Consider the following 15,670-nt stretch of genomic DNA (forward strand, 5'->3'; position numbering starts at 1 on the left):
ATGCAGTAACAATAAAACTAGGCTCCTGACAAGATGGGAGTTTATTGAAGGGAAAGGAGATAGACCAAGAAAGATTAGGCCAGGATCTTGGTACTTTTTAGCGATTGATGGCAAGTAGATTATTAGTTCTCTCTCAACAAACTGCACAGTTGGCAACTTGTCAGCCCAGCTTACAGGACTTTGACTTCTTCCAATGATTTTTGGATCCCTTGCTGAAGGGATGGTGGGAGGTTTGGATGACTTTTCTGTGTAGTCCTGCTTCCACGGGGAAGTCTCTTCTAATTTGTCTATTAATACCAATTCTGGTAGACAACTTCCTGGGAGAGAAATCTCCCTACTTTACTGAGATGTTCAAAACCCTAAAGGTGTTTCTGACATAGGCAGGAGGGCTCTAGGAGTCACAGTATCATGTTTCAGAGAACTGTGGGCTGTTTCCTAAGGTCCTCTCCCTTTGGAGGGTTATGGGTAGGGAACTGGATAATCTGTTGTTTTTCAATCAATTGCATTAAGCAACCTTTACTCAGTTATTTCAAAACCTCCTTAAAAAAGAAACTATATATACCCATGGAAGAGGATTGGTTGCCCTGCCCAAATCAGGTGATAGGATCATAGATTTAGAGCTAAAAAAAAGACCTTAGGAATCACCAGATTCACTCCTCTCATTTTATAAACAAGAAAACTGAGTACCAGTAAGGGTTACTGATTTGCCTAAAATCAAATAAATAATACAGGCAACTCAACTCAAATCCAATGTTCTTTCCACCATTCCACTGTTACTTCTCAGTTGCTCAAAAGTCTTAGAGAAATTAGAGATAGAGTGAGGAAATTAGAGATAGAATGAAAGGTAGAGATAGGAGTGAGGAAGGAACAAGGCAAGGATAGTATCATCTTATCTGCTCAGCCCTTGGGAAATAGAAAAAAGTTTTCTCTTCAAATTTAGGATCATATTGATAGGCTCTAGGAGAAAGAAAATTGGCCTCTAGGAGGGCCAATTTGAGAAAGGTCAGTCAGGGAATAAATTATTTGGGGTTGCATTGGGGTACAGTTTAAAATGATGAAGGCATCTGAATTTGGGGAGAAATGGGCCTGGATGGAATAAATGAGTTCATAGTAAAGAGAAGATCATTAAACCTAATATTAAGGACTCATGGTAATCAACAGGCAGCCAAATTAGAAACCCACTTTGACTAAAAAGAGGCTATAAGAACAGCATTCTAGCACTTTGGGTGGCTTAACAGGATGGAATAAGGTTTAGGGAAATAAATTGATTTGGGGGAATGCAAAAGTGCACTGAAAGAGGCAAGGTCTAGGGTATGACAGGAACGGTGAACTGGTGCATTCATTCAGCAAATAGCAACTGCTTTGGGATTGGGAGAATTGTTGAGTAGTCATGGGGCACAGTCTTAGCTGGTATGCTCTTCCATTTTTACAGAGGAGATCCAATCTCATGCAAAAAGCTAGGGAATAAGGAAGAATGCTTGCTTGGGATCAGAAATAGAAAGCTCTGAGAAAAGCTTGAGTGGGAAGAGTACAAGAACTTTCCACCTCAGGAATCTCCCCAGGGTTGGATTCAGTAAGCCAGTTGAGGGAAAAAAGTTCTTGAAGTTCTGGACTATTGGGTCTGGAGAATGATTCCTGGCAAGATGGTCACTACTAATGATTTCCTGACCCCTTCTGCATGCCCACTTCACGCACTATATGGTCTGAAGCAAACTTCTTCTAGAAGACTTTGGTTTTGTTGTTGCCTAAGCCAATTATCCCTAAGGATTGTATAAATATCTGCACTGTTCTACCAAAGTCTAATGCTAGTAGACTTGTCTGATTAAATGCAAAGATTGAGGAATGAAGCATAGGAACAGCCAGGTGTTCATGAAATTTCTGATTCCCAACTCAGTAGTCTCAAGCTATGGTCCAAAAAAGGTTTGGGACAGGGAATTAGAGGCCCATAATCTTCTGACTACAGAGTTCTTCAGACTTAAGAGTGATTGCTGAGATGAGACTGCCTCCTGTATTTTAGGAGTGGACTGCTAAGCTAGCCTGTTTGGTGTGAGCAAATACATTTGGTAGAATAGTCAGGTTGGAAGGATGAGAATGTATGTGATCCACTGATTTAGGGGATTGTCACTTGGCCATGGGTAGGGAAATGGATGGACTGGGGAGAAGATGCTTTAGGCTGCTTCCTGTGGTCAAATGGGGCTGCCCCTGAGGGGCGGGGAGGGTTCTAACAACTGAATCCTAGTTCAGATGACAATTCAATGAGGTATGATATTTACAGCTAAAAATGAGAGCAGGAGGCATGAGTGATTCATCCAAGTGGAAAAAGCAGAAGAGGTCTCCACGACCCCCACGGCATGTCACCAAAGTCACAGAGTCACCCACTTCCAATGGAGCCACACTGTCCTCCAACTTTACAGGTAAATTTCCTTCTAGCTCAGGCTACACTTTGGTGAGAGGTTTCTGGATTGCTTTTGAATAGGATAGTGTAGGATGATGGTTTCTACAAAGAAGACATTCTTCTCTCTGATGGAGTAGGGGCCTAGTGACATCATAATAACCATGATCTATGTGCTGAGAACAGATGCTTTCATTTTAATCAAATGTAGTATAAAATCTCTGAGCTCTTGTGTCGCTGCACAATTTCAACAGTGACTAAGTTCTTTGGAGGTAGGATTTGTCCTGTATTATTAGAAACTCTATAAGGGACTTGTTATTTTAATCAAATGGGGTATAAAAATCTCTGAGCTCTTGTGTGCTGTACAATTTCAACAGTGACTTCCAGTATTCTGTGACCTTTTGGCAACAGTGCATCAGTTTTTCAGTTCTCTTGTGCCAAAGAGAATCCTGGGATAACTATTGTGCTAAGACAATAACTTCTCAAAGAGTATTGAGATCAACACACAGAATCAAAGATGAAGAAGTTGTGACTTTGCCACAACTTTTGGAATTACTGCATTTCTTCCCTTCTAGCATATGTTCATTTTCCAAGGGACTCTCTTTGCAGGTGCTGTGCCCTTCATTGATGCCTCCATGCCTAGCTCCTCCACAAGTTCTGAAGCCACCTCCACAGCTGTTAGCCTCTCAACAGACAGTGGTCTTGACCTCTCCTCCCAGACCACATCCAAGGAAGACCTCACTGATCTGGAGCAGGCTGGCTCCCTGGGATCCAACACAGCCATAGTGCCTATAAACAGTGAACTGGGCTCCCCTGAACAGTCAGACCCTCAGGTGTAGTATCTCTCAAGGTCCCTAGCTTTCTCTTTGAGTACTGGCCACTTTCTTTGGTTCTTTGTAGTTTTTCCCAAGCCATGGTTGGTGGAAAAGGATAGGAAGCTTTTTTCCCTGTAGGTGTCATGGTAGATGGAGTCAGAAACACGCCTCTTAAGTTCAAATCCATTCTCAGATACCAGCTATGTGACCCTGGACAAGCCACTTAACTTCTGTTTTCTAATCTGCAAAATGAGAATATATATAGCACCTGTCTCCCAGGGTGGTTGTAAGGATCAAATGAGATAATAATCATAATGTGCTTAACAAAGTGGCTGGCACTTAATAAGAGCTGTATTTGTGGTTCAATTGTTTCAGTCATGTCCAACTCTTTGCATCCCCATTTGGGGTTGTCTTGACTAAGATATTCGAGTGATTTGTCATTTCCTTCTCCAACTCATTTTATAAATGAAGAAACTGAGGCAAACAGGGTTAAGTGACTTGTGCAGAATCACACAGCTAATAAGTGTCTAAGGCTTGATTTGAACTTAGGTCTTCCTGACTCCAGGCTTGCTACTTTACTTGCTACACCACCTACCTGCTTTTAAGAGCTATATAAATTTCAGCTATTATTGCCTCTATATTCCAATTATATTTTTAAAAAGGCTTGGCTTATTTAGAAAGGAGTAGACTAGTTACTCTGTATCTCAGGATAGTGGGGGTGAGGAAGCCAGGCAAGACCCCAGCTGCTTAGGGGAAGGTTCTGAACCCAGATTCAGTGAAAGTTATTACTACTTCCATCTTTCCAGATGTACTGTTTACTGCATCATGAGAAATTTGTCATGGCCCTTCATCCCTCAGAAGTTAAAAATGGGGCCTTGGCATAGTTAGCACTCAAATGACGAATGAGAAAATTTTACAAATAATATAGTTTTCATATAAACTCATAGAGTTAATAAAAACTTAAAAGATTTAAGGGACAAAAAAGTTTCATGTCTGCAAATCCCCCTTTTTAACAAATGAGGAAACTGAGGTTCAGAAATATGAAATGGTCACCCATGCTTCAAAACCAAAGGGTCCCTCACAGACCATTTTATTTGAAAAGAATGAGAAGAGGCTTAATACCTCCTTGTGTATATTCCAAAGGAGGACATTTTTAGAACTCAGCCTTTCAGGATGAAACTCTCTGCCTTCACTGGATCTCCCTACTTCAGCTTATTGTAAAATGAAAGGGTTGTCCTGGATGAACTTTCACTTCCATTTCAACTCTTAAGAATTCTATAATCCTGTGCCATAGCCTGAAATGTCCCAAGTGGGAAAGGTCCAATCAGCATCGGTGGAATCCATCCCTGAGGTGTTAGAAGAATGTACTTCTCTAGCTGACCATTCAGATTCAGCCTCTGTCCATGACATGGATTACGTCAACCCTCGTGGTGTTCGCTTCACACAGTCTTCCCAGAAAGAAGGTAAGTATTGCCAGGCTAGTTCATCTTTTTCTTCTCTTTCTCCTCTTCCCATCTTCCCAAACTCTAATTTATCAAGCTGCCCAGGATGCTCAAGTTTTCGAGTGATATTTACTTGCTAAGCTAAATTCTCTGCCCATCTTTGCTCTAATCATCAGAGATTTGAAATTGTTAGAGAGCCGTTCAGTCCATAGAACTAAGAGGATCAAATTTTAAAAAGCAGGGTTTTCTTTTTCCTGTTAAAAAATAAATTTTTTTTGTCGTCTTTTCCATTCCTTCATATATTCTTTCCCTTCCCCTACCCAGGAGGCCTTCTCTTGAAACAAAAATTTTAAAAGAAAAAGAAAAATGCAATTTGTATAAGTTCTTTGGAGGTAGGATTTGTCCTGTATTATTAGCAAATCTATAAGGAACTTGTTTCTTTTTCCTCCCTGTCTTTTCCAGGTACAGCATTGGTTCCCTATGGCCTTCCCTGTATCCGTGAGCTCTTCCGCTTCCTTATCTCTCTTACCAATCCTCATGACAGACACAACTCAGAGGTCATGATCCACATGGGATTGCAGCTACTGACTGTGGCCCTTGAGTCTGCCCCTGTGGCCCAATGCCAGACCTTGTTGGGCCTCATCAAAGATGAGATGTGCCGTCACCTATTCCAGGTGAAAATGGGAATAATTGAGAGGGTGGGAGATAAAATTTCATTAGCAAATGTGTCAATATAAGACAAAGGTGATCGGGTATGAAGCACTGGGAAAGAAAAGTTTGGATTATCTATGAGAAGGATGGGTGGGGTTTCCTGCCCATTGCCATCCAACTCAGCCTAATGGTTCCCTAGTCATCATCAGTAATGCTGGTGCAGGGACAAAGTGTGAGAATTGCCAAGTATAGGCAACTCTTAGAACCCTGAACTTGAAGTAAAGCTTTCTTATGGCTAAGCAGTGGCAAATGTCAGAAAAATTTTTGACTTTTGCTACTTTTTTTCTCTAGCTGCTAAGTGTGGAGCGACTAAGCTTATATGCAGCCTCCCTCAGGGTGTGCTTCCTGCTCTTTGAGAGCATGCGAGAACATCTCAAATTCCAAATGGAGGTGAGTTGTCTGACCCTCTTAGGGTGAGAAACATAGGGCATTGGAAGTGGAAACTTTGCTCCTTCTTGGGTAGGTTTCAGGAATTTGTAGGTTGACCCTCTAAGAAAGAGTTCATTGTAGAATAGTTGTCATTTCCTTTGGGGAGGACACAGTTCCAAAAAAGAATCAAGGGAATGCTCTTATAAAATGGAGACTACAGTGGTGAGGAGAGGGCCCTCCAGCTTTGAGACTAACTTGTTTACCTTGCAGTCCCTTTCAGACCCAAGCAGGAAGGAACTGAAAACAAGACTAGATCATATCATCAGCTCATTTGATAAGATAGTTAGCTTAGTTGAAAAGGCAGTTTTGGGCTATAAAACCAGAAGGTGAAAAATCACAGTTCATTCCTGAGTAAAGTTGTCATGATGTGTGCCTGGAGTTTGGGAGCAAGAGGTAAGGTTCCCTAAGATGAGTTTCCATAATACTTGATACTCAGTCTTGATAAGCAATATAGTGCTTACCAATATAGTGCCTTCCCCTCTCTTTATTGTTTCTTCTATCCTACTAATTGTTTTTTTTTTTCCTTTGTTCTATTCTGTTGGAAATCTGTGATTGCTGCTAGATGTACATCAAAAAACTCATGGAGATAATCACTGTGGAGAATCCTAAGATGCCTTATGAAATGAAGGAGATGGCACTAGAGGCTATTGTCCAGCTCTGGAGAATCCCCAGCTTTGTTACTGAGCTCTACATAAACTATGACTGTGACTACTACTGCTCCAACCTCTTTGAAGACCTCACAAAGCTGCTGTCCAAGGTGCTGAGGACTTCTAAAGAGGAAATATCAGAAAATATTGAAGAGGGGAAATTTGTTGGGGATAGGACAGGGAGGGAGGAACAGGTCACAGAAGATGGAAGGAAAGTTTGCTAGGGAAATATGGGAAATTGCAAGATTAAAGAAGTGTGTGTGTGTGTGTGTGTGTGTGTGTGTGTCCGTGTGCATGTGTATATGCGCTCAATGGTAGTTAAGATTGGGTTAAAATATAGGGGATGTCCCTCTACATTAGGTAAGAACTTTGGAAAGTATGTTGGATCAGGCTCTTACTTTTCACTATTTATTTTCCAGAATGCCTTCCCTGTTTCTGGGCAGCTTTATACAACACATCTGCTCTCTCTTGATGCATTGTTGACAGTAATTGACAGTACTGAGGCCCATTGTCAGGCCAAAGTCTTGAACAGTCTCATCCAACAAGAGAAGAAAGAGGCAACTAAACCCAGTCCTGAGATGGTGGATGGCACTAAAGAAGTCACCTGCAGTGAGAGGCCTTTTTCTTTCTTAGAGCCCTAGACCCCAAGCTTGAGTTCCTTGCCCCATCCTACCTTACCCAGTGCATATTTTCAGGGTTTGTTCTGTAGTATTCATCTCCCATTCTCCTAGAGGTCTCCGACTTTGTTTCTTTGATATTCTTTGACTCAACTGATGTGAGCCATTATGTATCTGTTGTGAACTTAGGTTTCTGCTTCTCTGGGATGCCTCTCCATTAGGGATCATTGTAGCCTTCCTGGCATGGGAGTCTAGTGGAATCCTCCCTGTTCCTCTTTGCTTTCCTCCTGCAGCTCTGCTCTACTGTCCTCCCCCCTTTGCTGAATTTTTCTTACCACTTTTAAAGAAAACTCCTAAGGACTCTGCCATACCCCCATGATTTTCCTAAGGTATGAAATCAAAATTAAGTCCACTCCAAGGAAGAAACCTGATTCCAGGGTCAACTCTTTATTTGTGATTATTTAGCCACAAAGCCAATTGAAACTTCAATTCTCTCATCCTTAGTTTTACTTTACTAAACCCCAAGCTGCTGCAGATACCTGTAGATCATCTTACAATATTTAATCTCCCTGCCTTTTTACAACCAAGTAAATGTAGGAAATTTTTTGTTACAAGCTAGATAATTAAAAGATAATATAAAAGGAATATGAAATAAGACTATGTAACAAGTGATCTGACCAGAACTGAGCTGTTTGGCATTAAACTTGCTCACAGAAACAAAAATAGAATATTTCCAATCTCTAGCTGAGGTTGCTGATCATGAGAGAATATACATAAATCACTGTTCAATAAACTGCTGGAATTTTATTGGTGTAGAGAACTCCCCAGTAAGAAAAACCCCTCCTTCTTTAGGTCTGTACCATCTCTGTAACTCATAGCCTTAGAGAATTTCCTAGATCACTGACAGGTTAAGTGATTTGTCCAAGGTCATACAGCCAGTATGTGTCAGAGATGGGTCTTCCTGAATTCCAATCTGACTCTTGATCCACTATACCATGCTACTATAGAAATGTTAAGTATTATGATCATTTTTATTTTTATTGCTCAGCACATAGTAGGCACTTAATAAATGCTTGTTAACTTGACAGGAATGTGACACTCTTGGATTAAAGGAAAGTCACAACCTAAAACTGCATTCTTTTAGTGTCTGGCTAAAATGATGGAGGTTCTTCCCAATAGTTTCTGTGCTGAATATTTCTCTCCCCATAACCCTATCCCCCTTCTCCTCCCCATCCCAACTTCTGGTCTTTGTGTTTTGCCCAATGGTAGTATTTAACTAGTGACTACCACTAGTTGAGTCTTTGCTTCATTTGGGCATTTACTCAGACATACTTTATCTGTCTTTCCTTTACCCAGCATGTGGGAAGAGGTAAAGGAGCATCATATCCATATAGATAATTTTCCTTCAACCAAAAAAGAACAGTTCATCCAAAAATTCACTTTGAACTCTGATTCTTCACACTTTTTCTCTCACCTGCAGGCAGTGATCAAGCAGCCATTGATGGAAAACACCCAGGGACAAACCCAGATCACCTGGGGTTGCATCCACCTGGGGGAGGGCAGCTGCTGGCTGAGCAGGGAAAATTGGGCTGCAGTGACCTGGAGGAAGGTGGTGATGCAGGTGGTGGGTGTTGGGTCCCAAAGGGCCTTCTTGGGTAGAGGACTTCTCAGAAAAGACAGAAAGAGGAAGAAAATGTTTGTTGATTGATTGAAAAATAGAAAGCTTGGGAATTATATTACTAGCCCTTGGCTTCTCATCATTCCCTCAGACTCATGAAAAAAGGGAGCTCAGGACCTTAAGGAGTTCCTGAGGGCTACTGTAAGACTTCTTTACATTTTTCATAAGGAAGGCACTACTAGGAAGAAGAAGCAGTCTAGGAGTAGCATATACTTGTGAGAATTAGAAGAAAGGGGGAAAAAAAAAGAAGAAAAAAGTCATTGGTTTATTGGGCACTAGAAAAGTTAAGTGGGAAATTTTAGGATTGTAGAAAAGGGTGTTTATTTAGGTGGGATGATGAAAAGTTATATTTGGATTCTACAAGAGAAATAGAAGAAATTAAAGCAGGAGAGCTGGAGAGAACCAGGAAGTCCTGGAGGCGTCTTCAGCTCTCCCAAAGCAACAAATCAATTCTAGGGCCTAGAAAAGGGAAATGAAAGAGGTTCTCATATTCTTTTTCTCCTTAGCTGACAAAAAATCTCCCCGGAAGCCTCCTCGATTTTCCTGTCTCCTTCCAAATCCTCAGGAACTGATTGAGATTAAGAGCAAAAAAAAGGTATAAAAATCAATTATGTTGTTTCCAATTGTTCTTATTGTAATGGTTCGTGGAAGATTTAAACAGTTCATTCAGATCATTGAAGGAAACCTGTTAAGATTCCTAAATTATTATCTCCTTTGGACTTCAGTAACTTCAAGTTCCTTTTGGGCTTTCCTGAGACACTTATGTTTGGGCACAATAACTAGGACTAGATTATTTGCCAAAACCCAAAGTCTAGCCCTTTACCTATGTCTGTAAGCAAGAGATAGACTTGGTCCCAAAGAAGGTTCAGTGGGTCATTTCTATGATTGTGGGAGCTACAGGGAGTTGACATTTATTCTGGTGCTTTAGTAAAGTTCATGTAGATGTTTGTGCTTTTGAGTTTCTTAATGAAATGGAAACCTTTTTAAAAACACTTCTGCTATCCTCTCTCACCCTCTTCCCTTCCTCCCCCCCAATTGTCTGCCTTGTCCCAGTAGCAGACTGGTATATTTGGTTTGTCTGTCTCTGCCCGTACTTGATAAAACTGACTCTCCACTTGCATCCATCCCCAGCCCTCAACAGGAAGGCACAAGACAAGCAGCACCCAGGGAGGACAGGTGAAAATAAGTTGGACTCCTAAGAAAGGCAAGGGAAAGAGTTAATGCTAGCGAGCCAAAGAAATTTTCTTTTGGCCCCTTTTTCAACTGTTTCAAGGGTCATACCCACTGTATCATGGACATTTATTTAGTACATGATATGTTCATCCCATTCCCTTTAGAGAAGGCAGTTGAAGTTAAGAGACTAGATGATCTCTTAAGGCTTTGTTTTTAGAGCTTTCTATCCTAAGAAAATAGGGTACTACCTGACTGAAGGACACACAAGCCATGAGAAAACAAGAAGAGAGCCTGACTGAGCATTCAAGTCTATCTAGGAATGGAAGCAGGGATATCTAATGCCTTGAGCCTTTTCTCACAGCTACTGATCACAGGCACAGAACAGTTCAACCAGAAACCAAAGAAAGGGATTCAGTTCCTACAGGAGAAAGGACTTCTGACTATCCCCATGGACAACAACGAAGTTGCCCAGTGGCTCCGAGAGAACCCCCGTCTGGACAAAAAGATGATTGGGGAGTTTGTGAGTGACCGAAAGAATCTTGACCTGCTGGAGAGCTTTGTGGGGTGAGTCTACAGTGGGCACAGCCTCCTAGAGAGTAAGGAGCAACCTGACCTGGGATGAGGCAAGTTGCTGACTTTCCCCATTGCACTCTTCAGTTCACAGGGATCAGTATGGGGTCCTCACTTGAAGCTTTCCCTTTTGGGGAAGTGGTTCCTTTTTTGGCTAGAGGCCCAGACAGTGCTCTTTGCATTTCTTACCACTCCTTGGCTGTGTCACATGATGCCCAGGACAATCTTAAATGCAAGATGGGTCAGATACACCCCGTTCCTCTGTCTGTTGAGGCCTCATTTGGAAGTGAAAGATGAGGGTCCTTTCGCTTCAAATTGGATAGGAATGGTATTAAAGCACTAGAACAGGGATTCTTTATTTTTGTGTGTGTCTAAGCTTTTTTTGGCAACCTGGTCAAGCCTTTGAATCTTTTTCTCTGAACCATTTTTGAATGCATAAAATAAAATATATAGGATTGCAAAGGAAAACAATTATATTGAAATATAATTGTCAAAATATAGGGGAGATGGAATTTACTAACTCCAAATTAAGAGCCCACCATGCCTAAAGGTGAACGACTATGGATACAAAGTACCAGGAGTTTGGGGCTAGAAATTATTAATATGATGGGGAGGACTAAAATGTTTCCTCATTTATCTTGGGAGGAGAGTAGATTAGAAGACCTGAAGCACATGGAAAGGCAAATCTTTTGCTCCACAGTCAGCTGCTTACTAACTTTATTGCCTTTCCTTCCCCCATTCAGCACCTTCAGTTTCCAAGGCCTACGACTAGATGAAGCTTTACGCCTCTATCTAGAGGCCTTTCGCTTGCCAGGGGAAGCTCCAGTGATTCAGAGACTACTGGAGGCCTTTACAGAGCATTGGATGGTAGGTTTGTTTGTTGGGGATCGGAGGAGAGAGTATTTGGGGAAACAAGCCTGTAATTTCAAGTGTGACTGAGAAACCATTGCCCCCAATGCTATCTCCTGGACAAGTTGAAAATCTTGTGGCATTGGCTAACAATCCCTGTGGAAAAGAAGGCATAGACTTCTACCCAGGGGTTGACAGGAATTTTATATGTTTTGTCTGGGCATTTACTGGCTTCTATGTAAGCACTAGCCAGTGGGTTAGGGGTTAGATAGAAGTTAACTGCAGAAAGGACAGAGACTTGGACACTGATAGTTGTGGGGTTTCTGCTTTTCAGAAATGTAATGGCTCCCCATTTGCAAATAGTGATGCCTGCTTTGCCCTGGCCTATGCTGTTATCATGCTCAACACTGACCAGCACAACCACAATGTCCGCAAACAGAATGTACCCATGACCCTGGAGGTGAGTATGTATATATGCTTACCTAGGCAGGACTACCCCAACATCAGATTTCAGAGGGGAAAACATGGAATCCTGATTCAGAATGAGGTAGTGACAGAACTCATCTAAGGTCATTCCAAGTAAGGGGTTACTAATATAGTAATCCTCTCCTGAGTGGATTAGATGAAAAGTGTTAATAGCTTTTCTTTCATTCAACAAGCATTTATTAAGTACTTATTATATGCAGAACACTCTACAAGAATCAGAAAGTTATTGTTTTTGGCTAAATCAGTCTTTACCTTCTATTCGTTGGAGATTACAATCCAAATGTAAACATTATAATATTCATTATTTCTTGATAAGTGTTAACAAAGCCTTTTGTGAAGTCATCATAACTATATTGGAGGGATCAGAAGGATAGACCGTTTAAGTTAGGTTTTACAAGATGGGTAAAATTAAATTCGAGGACTAAGAGTAGGAAAGCTCATTCTGGGCATAGATGATGATGTGAGCAATGGTCATAGACACAGGAGGCACAATATACAAGAGGCAGAGAATAGTTCCTTTGGACTAGGGCATAGAATAGAATACATGTTGGGAAGATAAAGATAGAATGGTTCTAGATTATAGAAGACCTTAAATTCCATGTGAGCACTATATGCTTAGCATAGGCAATGACTGACTCTGTGAATAAGAAAGAAATGGAAAAATTGGAATGGGAAAAAGAGAAGTCAGGAAGTTCTGCTGGGATGTTATTCCAGTACTCCAGATTTTGTTAAGGAGAGCCTTTGAGAGTGAGAATAAAGATGAAGAAATGTTTCAGAAATGCATTTAGCAAGATTTGATCACTGATGATAGGTTAAAAAAAAAAAAAAGAATCAAATGTAACCTGAAGGCTACAAACACAGGAAACAGAGTGAATAGTAGTGTCACATCCAGAAATAATGAAGTCAGATGGAGGAATAGATTTAGAGTGAAAGAGTTTAACCTTTATTTTTGATATGATGTATTTAAGGTACTAGTGTGATATCCAAGTAAAGGTAGGCAATTGAAAGTAAGGGATTGGAGTTAATAAGAGATTGTCAGGATTAATGATGTAGAGATGGAAGTCATCTGCATAAAAGTAATGAAGCAAAATTGAGTGAACAAGATTACTAAGGGAAAGTTTCTGGAGAGACAGGAATAGACTCTGAAAGAACATCCACATAAAGAGGTTGGTTAAAAGATGAAGAGCCAGTGAAGAAGATAGAGGAGCAGGGAATAAAATCAGGACAGAGAAATGTCTCTGAAGCTCAGGGGCACAGAGAGTGAGGGGTAGTAGTGGTGATATACAGGTGGTAGGAAATGGCACCAGTATTAGAATCTAGAAGGAGGTCAAGGAGAATGAGAACTTTAAAAAATACCATTACAAATAAATAAATAAAATACCATTGTATTTGGTAGTCTTGAAGTCATTGGTGGTCTTGAGAAATGAGTTCTGGTAGAGTGGTGGGAGCCAACTAGATAATTTTCGATAGGATTGAGAATGCTGTGCAGAATGAGATAAGGAGTTGATTAGGGCAAAGTAAAAAAAAATTTCAGTAGCAACAGCCCAGCTGAAGTACAAAACACAAATTTGGGAATGAAGGCAGCTCAGTTTCATGATTTTCACAGTTCAGATGTGTGGTTTGTTTTCATCAGTATTGAACAGCTCAAGCAGAGAATTCAAATGATGGTGCTATTATATCACTTTTTTGGATGATGGTTCAAGCAGCAGTAGTGCAGTGGATAGCCCTGGGTCTGAGTTCAAACCCAGATCCAGATACTTACTAGCTATGTTACTTCTGGGCAAGTAACTTAACCTTTTTATGCCTTAGTTTCTTCATCTGTAAAATGAAGATAATATTTGCATCTGTCAGAATTGTTAGAATAAAATAACATTTGTACATAGCTTTGCAAACCTTAAGGTTCTATATAAGTGCTAACGACGACAATGACGATGATAATGATGATGATGAAGAAGAAGAGGAGGAAGGATTAGCAATGGTAGAAGGTCACTAGAGTAAGGGATTCTAAGATTCAAGTTAATGGCACATTTTCAGTGGCTAACCATGGTGTTAAGGCTGGGTAGACGGGTAAAAAAGTGAATCCAAAATAAAGGAAATGGACTTGGAGAATGGGGAAAAGGGACCAGAGGTCACAATGAAAGTAAAGATGAGAATTAATAATGGAAGGTGAGAGACATGGGAGGAAAGGAGACTGAAATCTCTGAAAGTGGAATTCCAAGGTTCTGATTTGCAATTCAAAAAAAAAAAAATGGTGAAATCCTATGCTGATATATGACTGAAGTGGGTTAAAGAAGGAAGTCATTGGAGTTGAGAGTGTGAGGAAAGTGGAAAGAGGGATCTGTTTTCCAAGCTCTTTCTGTACTGAGCAACTCTGCGAGGGCCTAAAAGTACCTGGGACAGAGGTGGTAGGAGGCCTTCATCTTGGGAGCAAGGAGACAAGAAGCTCATTGAACTGTTCTAGGAGTTCCGAAAAAACCTGAAGGGCGTGAATGGAGGAAAAGATTTCGAGCAAGACATCCTAGAGGACATGTACCATGCTATCAAGTGAGTTTTTAATGAGGAATGAGGGGTTCAGGCTTTTAGATTGAGAGAACCCATCTCCATTCCCATCCCTATCTTTTCCCACTGGTCTCTTGTACAGTATGTGGCTCACCTCCCAGATGAGAACTAGTTCTCTGCCAACACTTCCCTTCCTTGGATAAAACCTTCTAGGACCTCAAAGGCTGAAGGATTCTAACTGCTCCTCTAGTAGGGATCTCCTGATAATCCGTAGACGGCCTACAAAGAAGGCCAGCAAGCTCGAGGTGGGGACCTGGGTCAGAATTAGGCCTAATTGATGGCCTCTTGATCCAGGCAGCTGCTTGTAAATGAGCAGAAAACTCTTAACTCTTAACAGTCAGGTTTCTAGAAACTATTGGGCCTAAGACCCAAGAGTACAAGGGCTTCAAAGTCCTGAGATAAAATAGATTATGGGGGGGAAACCTTCTTTTCCTTACTATCTAGTGTCTCAGTGAGCAGTCAGAAAAGTTGCAATATGATGATTGAACTGGTGTGAAATGGAACTGGGAGGGGAATTAGAATCCCTTGAATCCACTAGAGGTGCTGAATCCACCGACAGGTTTGCCATCTTGACTTTGTCATTGTACTCATTCCCCACTGGATTGTAGGAATGACGAGATTGTGATGCCTGAAGAGCAGACTGGTCTGGTGAGGGAGAACTATGTATGGAATGTCCTACTGCATCGAGGTGCAACCCCTGAGGGCATATTCTTGCTGGTTCCTGCTGGCACCTATGATCATGACCTCTTCACCATGACCTGGGGTCCTACCATTGCTGCCCTCTCTTATGTCTTTGACAAGAGCCTAGAAGAAACAATCATCCAGAAGGCCATTTCGGGCTTCAGGTAATCCAATTTGTCTTTTGTCTTAGCCCTGAAATCCTTCCCAATCTTTTGATAATACCCATTTCCTTATTGTCCTCACCTTGATTTTCCCTGGAATGGGTCACTTTAAGCTATTTCTGAGCCCATGGAATCTCTGACCTGTCTCTGACCTACTAGAAACTCACTTTTTCCAGAGTAGGGATTCTTTGGGGGGGGAAATTGAGGCTTGGGGGAACCCACCTTGTAAGGACCAATGTGGGAAAGGTAAAATCAAGAGAAAACCCTGAGAAGGATCTTTTATGCTATTTGGAAAGGCAGCTGACCTTTCCAGTGACTCTGTTCCTGGGGTGGGGGATGGGGCTTTTAGGAAATGTGCCATGATCTCCGCCCACTATGGCCTGAGTGACGTGTTTGACAATCTCATCATCTCTCTCTGCAAATTTACAGCCCTTAGTAGTGAGGTGAGTAAGGATAGCAT

General features: G+C 41.3%; 1 protein-coding gene across 7 annotated transcripts in view; it reads left to right on the top strand.

The window, feature by feature from the left end:
• The window catches only part of GBF1 (golgi brefeldin A resistant guanine nucleotide exchange factor 1), a 110,039-nt gene that overhangs the window by 86,067 nt on the left and 8,302 nt on the right, over nucleotides 1–15,670 (top strand). For 6 of the 7 annotated variants that reach the window (XM_031955747.1, XM_031955748.1, XM_031955750.1 and 3 more), the window contains 15 exons: nucleotides 2,276–2,414; nucleotides 3,002–3,225; nucleotides 4,502–4,670; nucleotides 5,112–5,323; nucleotides 5,652–5,750; nucleotides 6,352–6,546; nucleotides 6,856–7,045; nucleotides 8,534–8,677; nucleotides 9,238–9,326; nucleotides 10,266–10,468; nucleotides 11,218–11,341; nucleotides 11,658–11,783; nucleotides 14,271–14,353; nucleotides 14,977–15,213; nucleotides 15,560–15,653. In XM_031955747.1, the coding sequence (XP_031811607.1) occupies nucleotides 2,276–2,414; nucleotides 3,002–3,225; nucleotides 4,502–4,670; nucleotides 5,112–5,323; nucleotides 5,652–5,750; nucleotides 6,352–6,546; nucleotides 6,856–7,045; nucleotides 8,534–8,677; nucleotides 9,238–9,326; nucleotides 10,266–10,468; nucleotides 11,218–11,341; nucleotides 11,658–11,783; nucleotides 14,271–14,353; nucleotides 14,977–15,213; nucleotides 15,560–15,653 (2,328 nt within the window). The remainder of the gene's footprint in view (nucleotides 1–2,275; nucleotides 2,415–3,001; nucleotides 3,226–4,501; nucleotides 4,671–5,111; nucleotides 5,324–5,651; nucleotides 5,751–6,351; nucleotides 6,547–6,855; nucleotides 7,046–8,533; nucleotides 8,678–9,237; nucleotides 9,327–10,265; nucleotides 10,469–11,217; nucleotides 11,342–11,657; nucleotides 11,784–14,270; nucleotides 14,354–14,976; nucleotides 15,214–15,559; nucleotides 15,654–15,670) is intronic. The other variant, XM_031955749.1, reaches the window with a different exon arrangement.

The sequence above is a fragment of the Sarcophilus harrisii genome, chromosome 2, assembly GCF_902635505.1.
Source record: "Sarcophilus harrisii chromosome 2, mSarHar1.11, whole genome shotgun sequence".
Classification (NCBI taxonomy): Eukaryota; Metazoa; Chordata; class Mammalia; order Dasyuromorphia; family Dasyuridae; genus Sarcophilus; species Sarcophilus harrisii.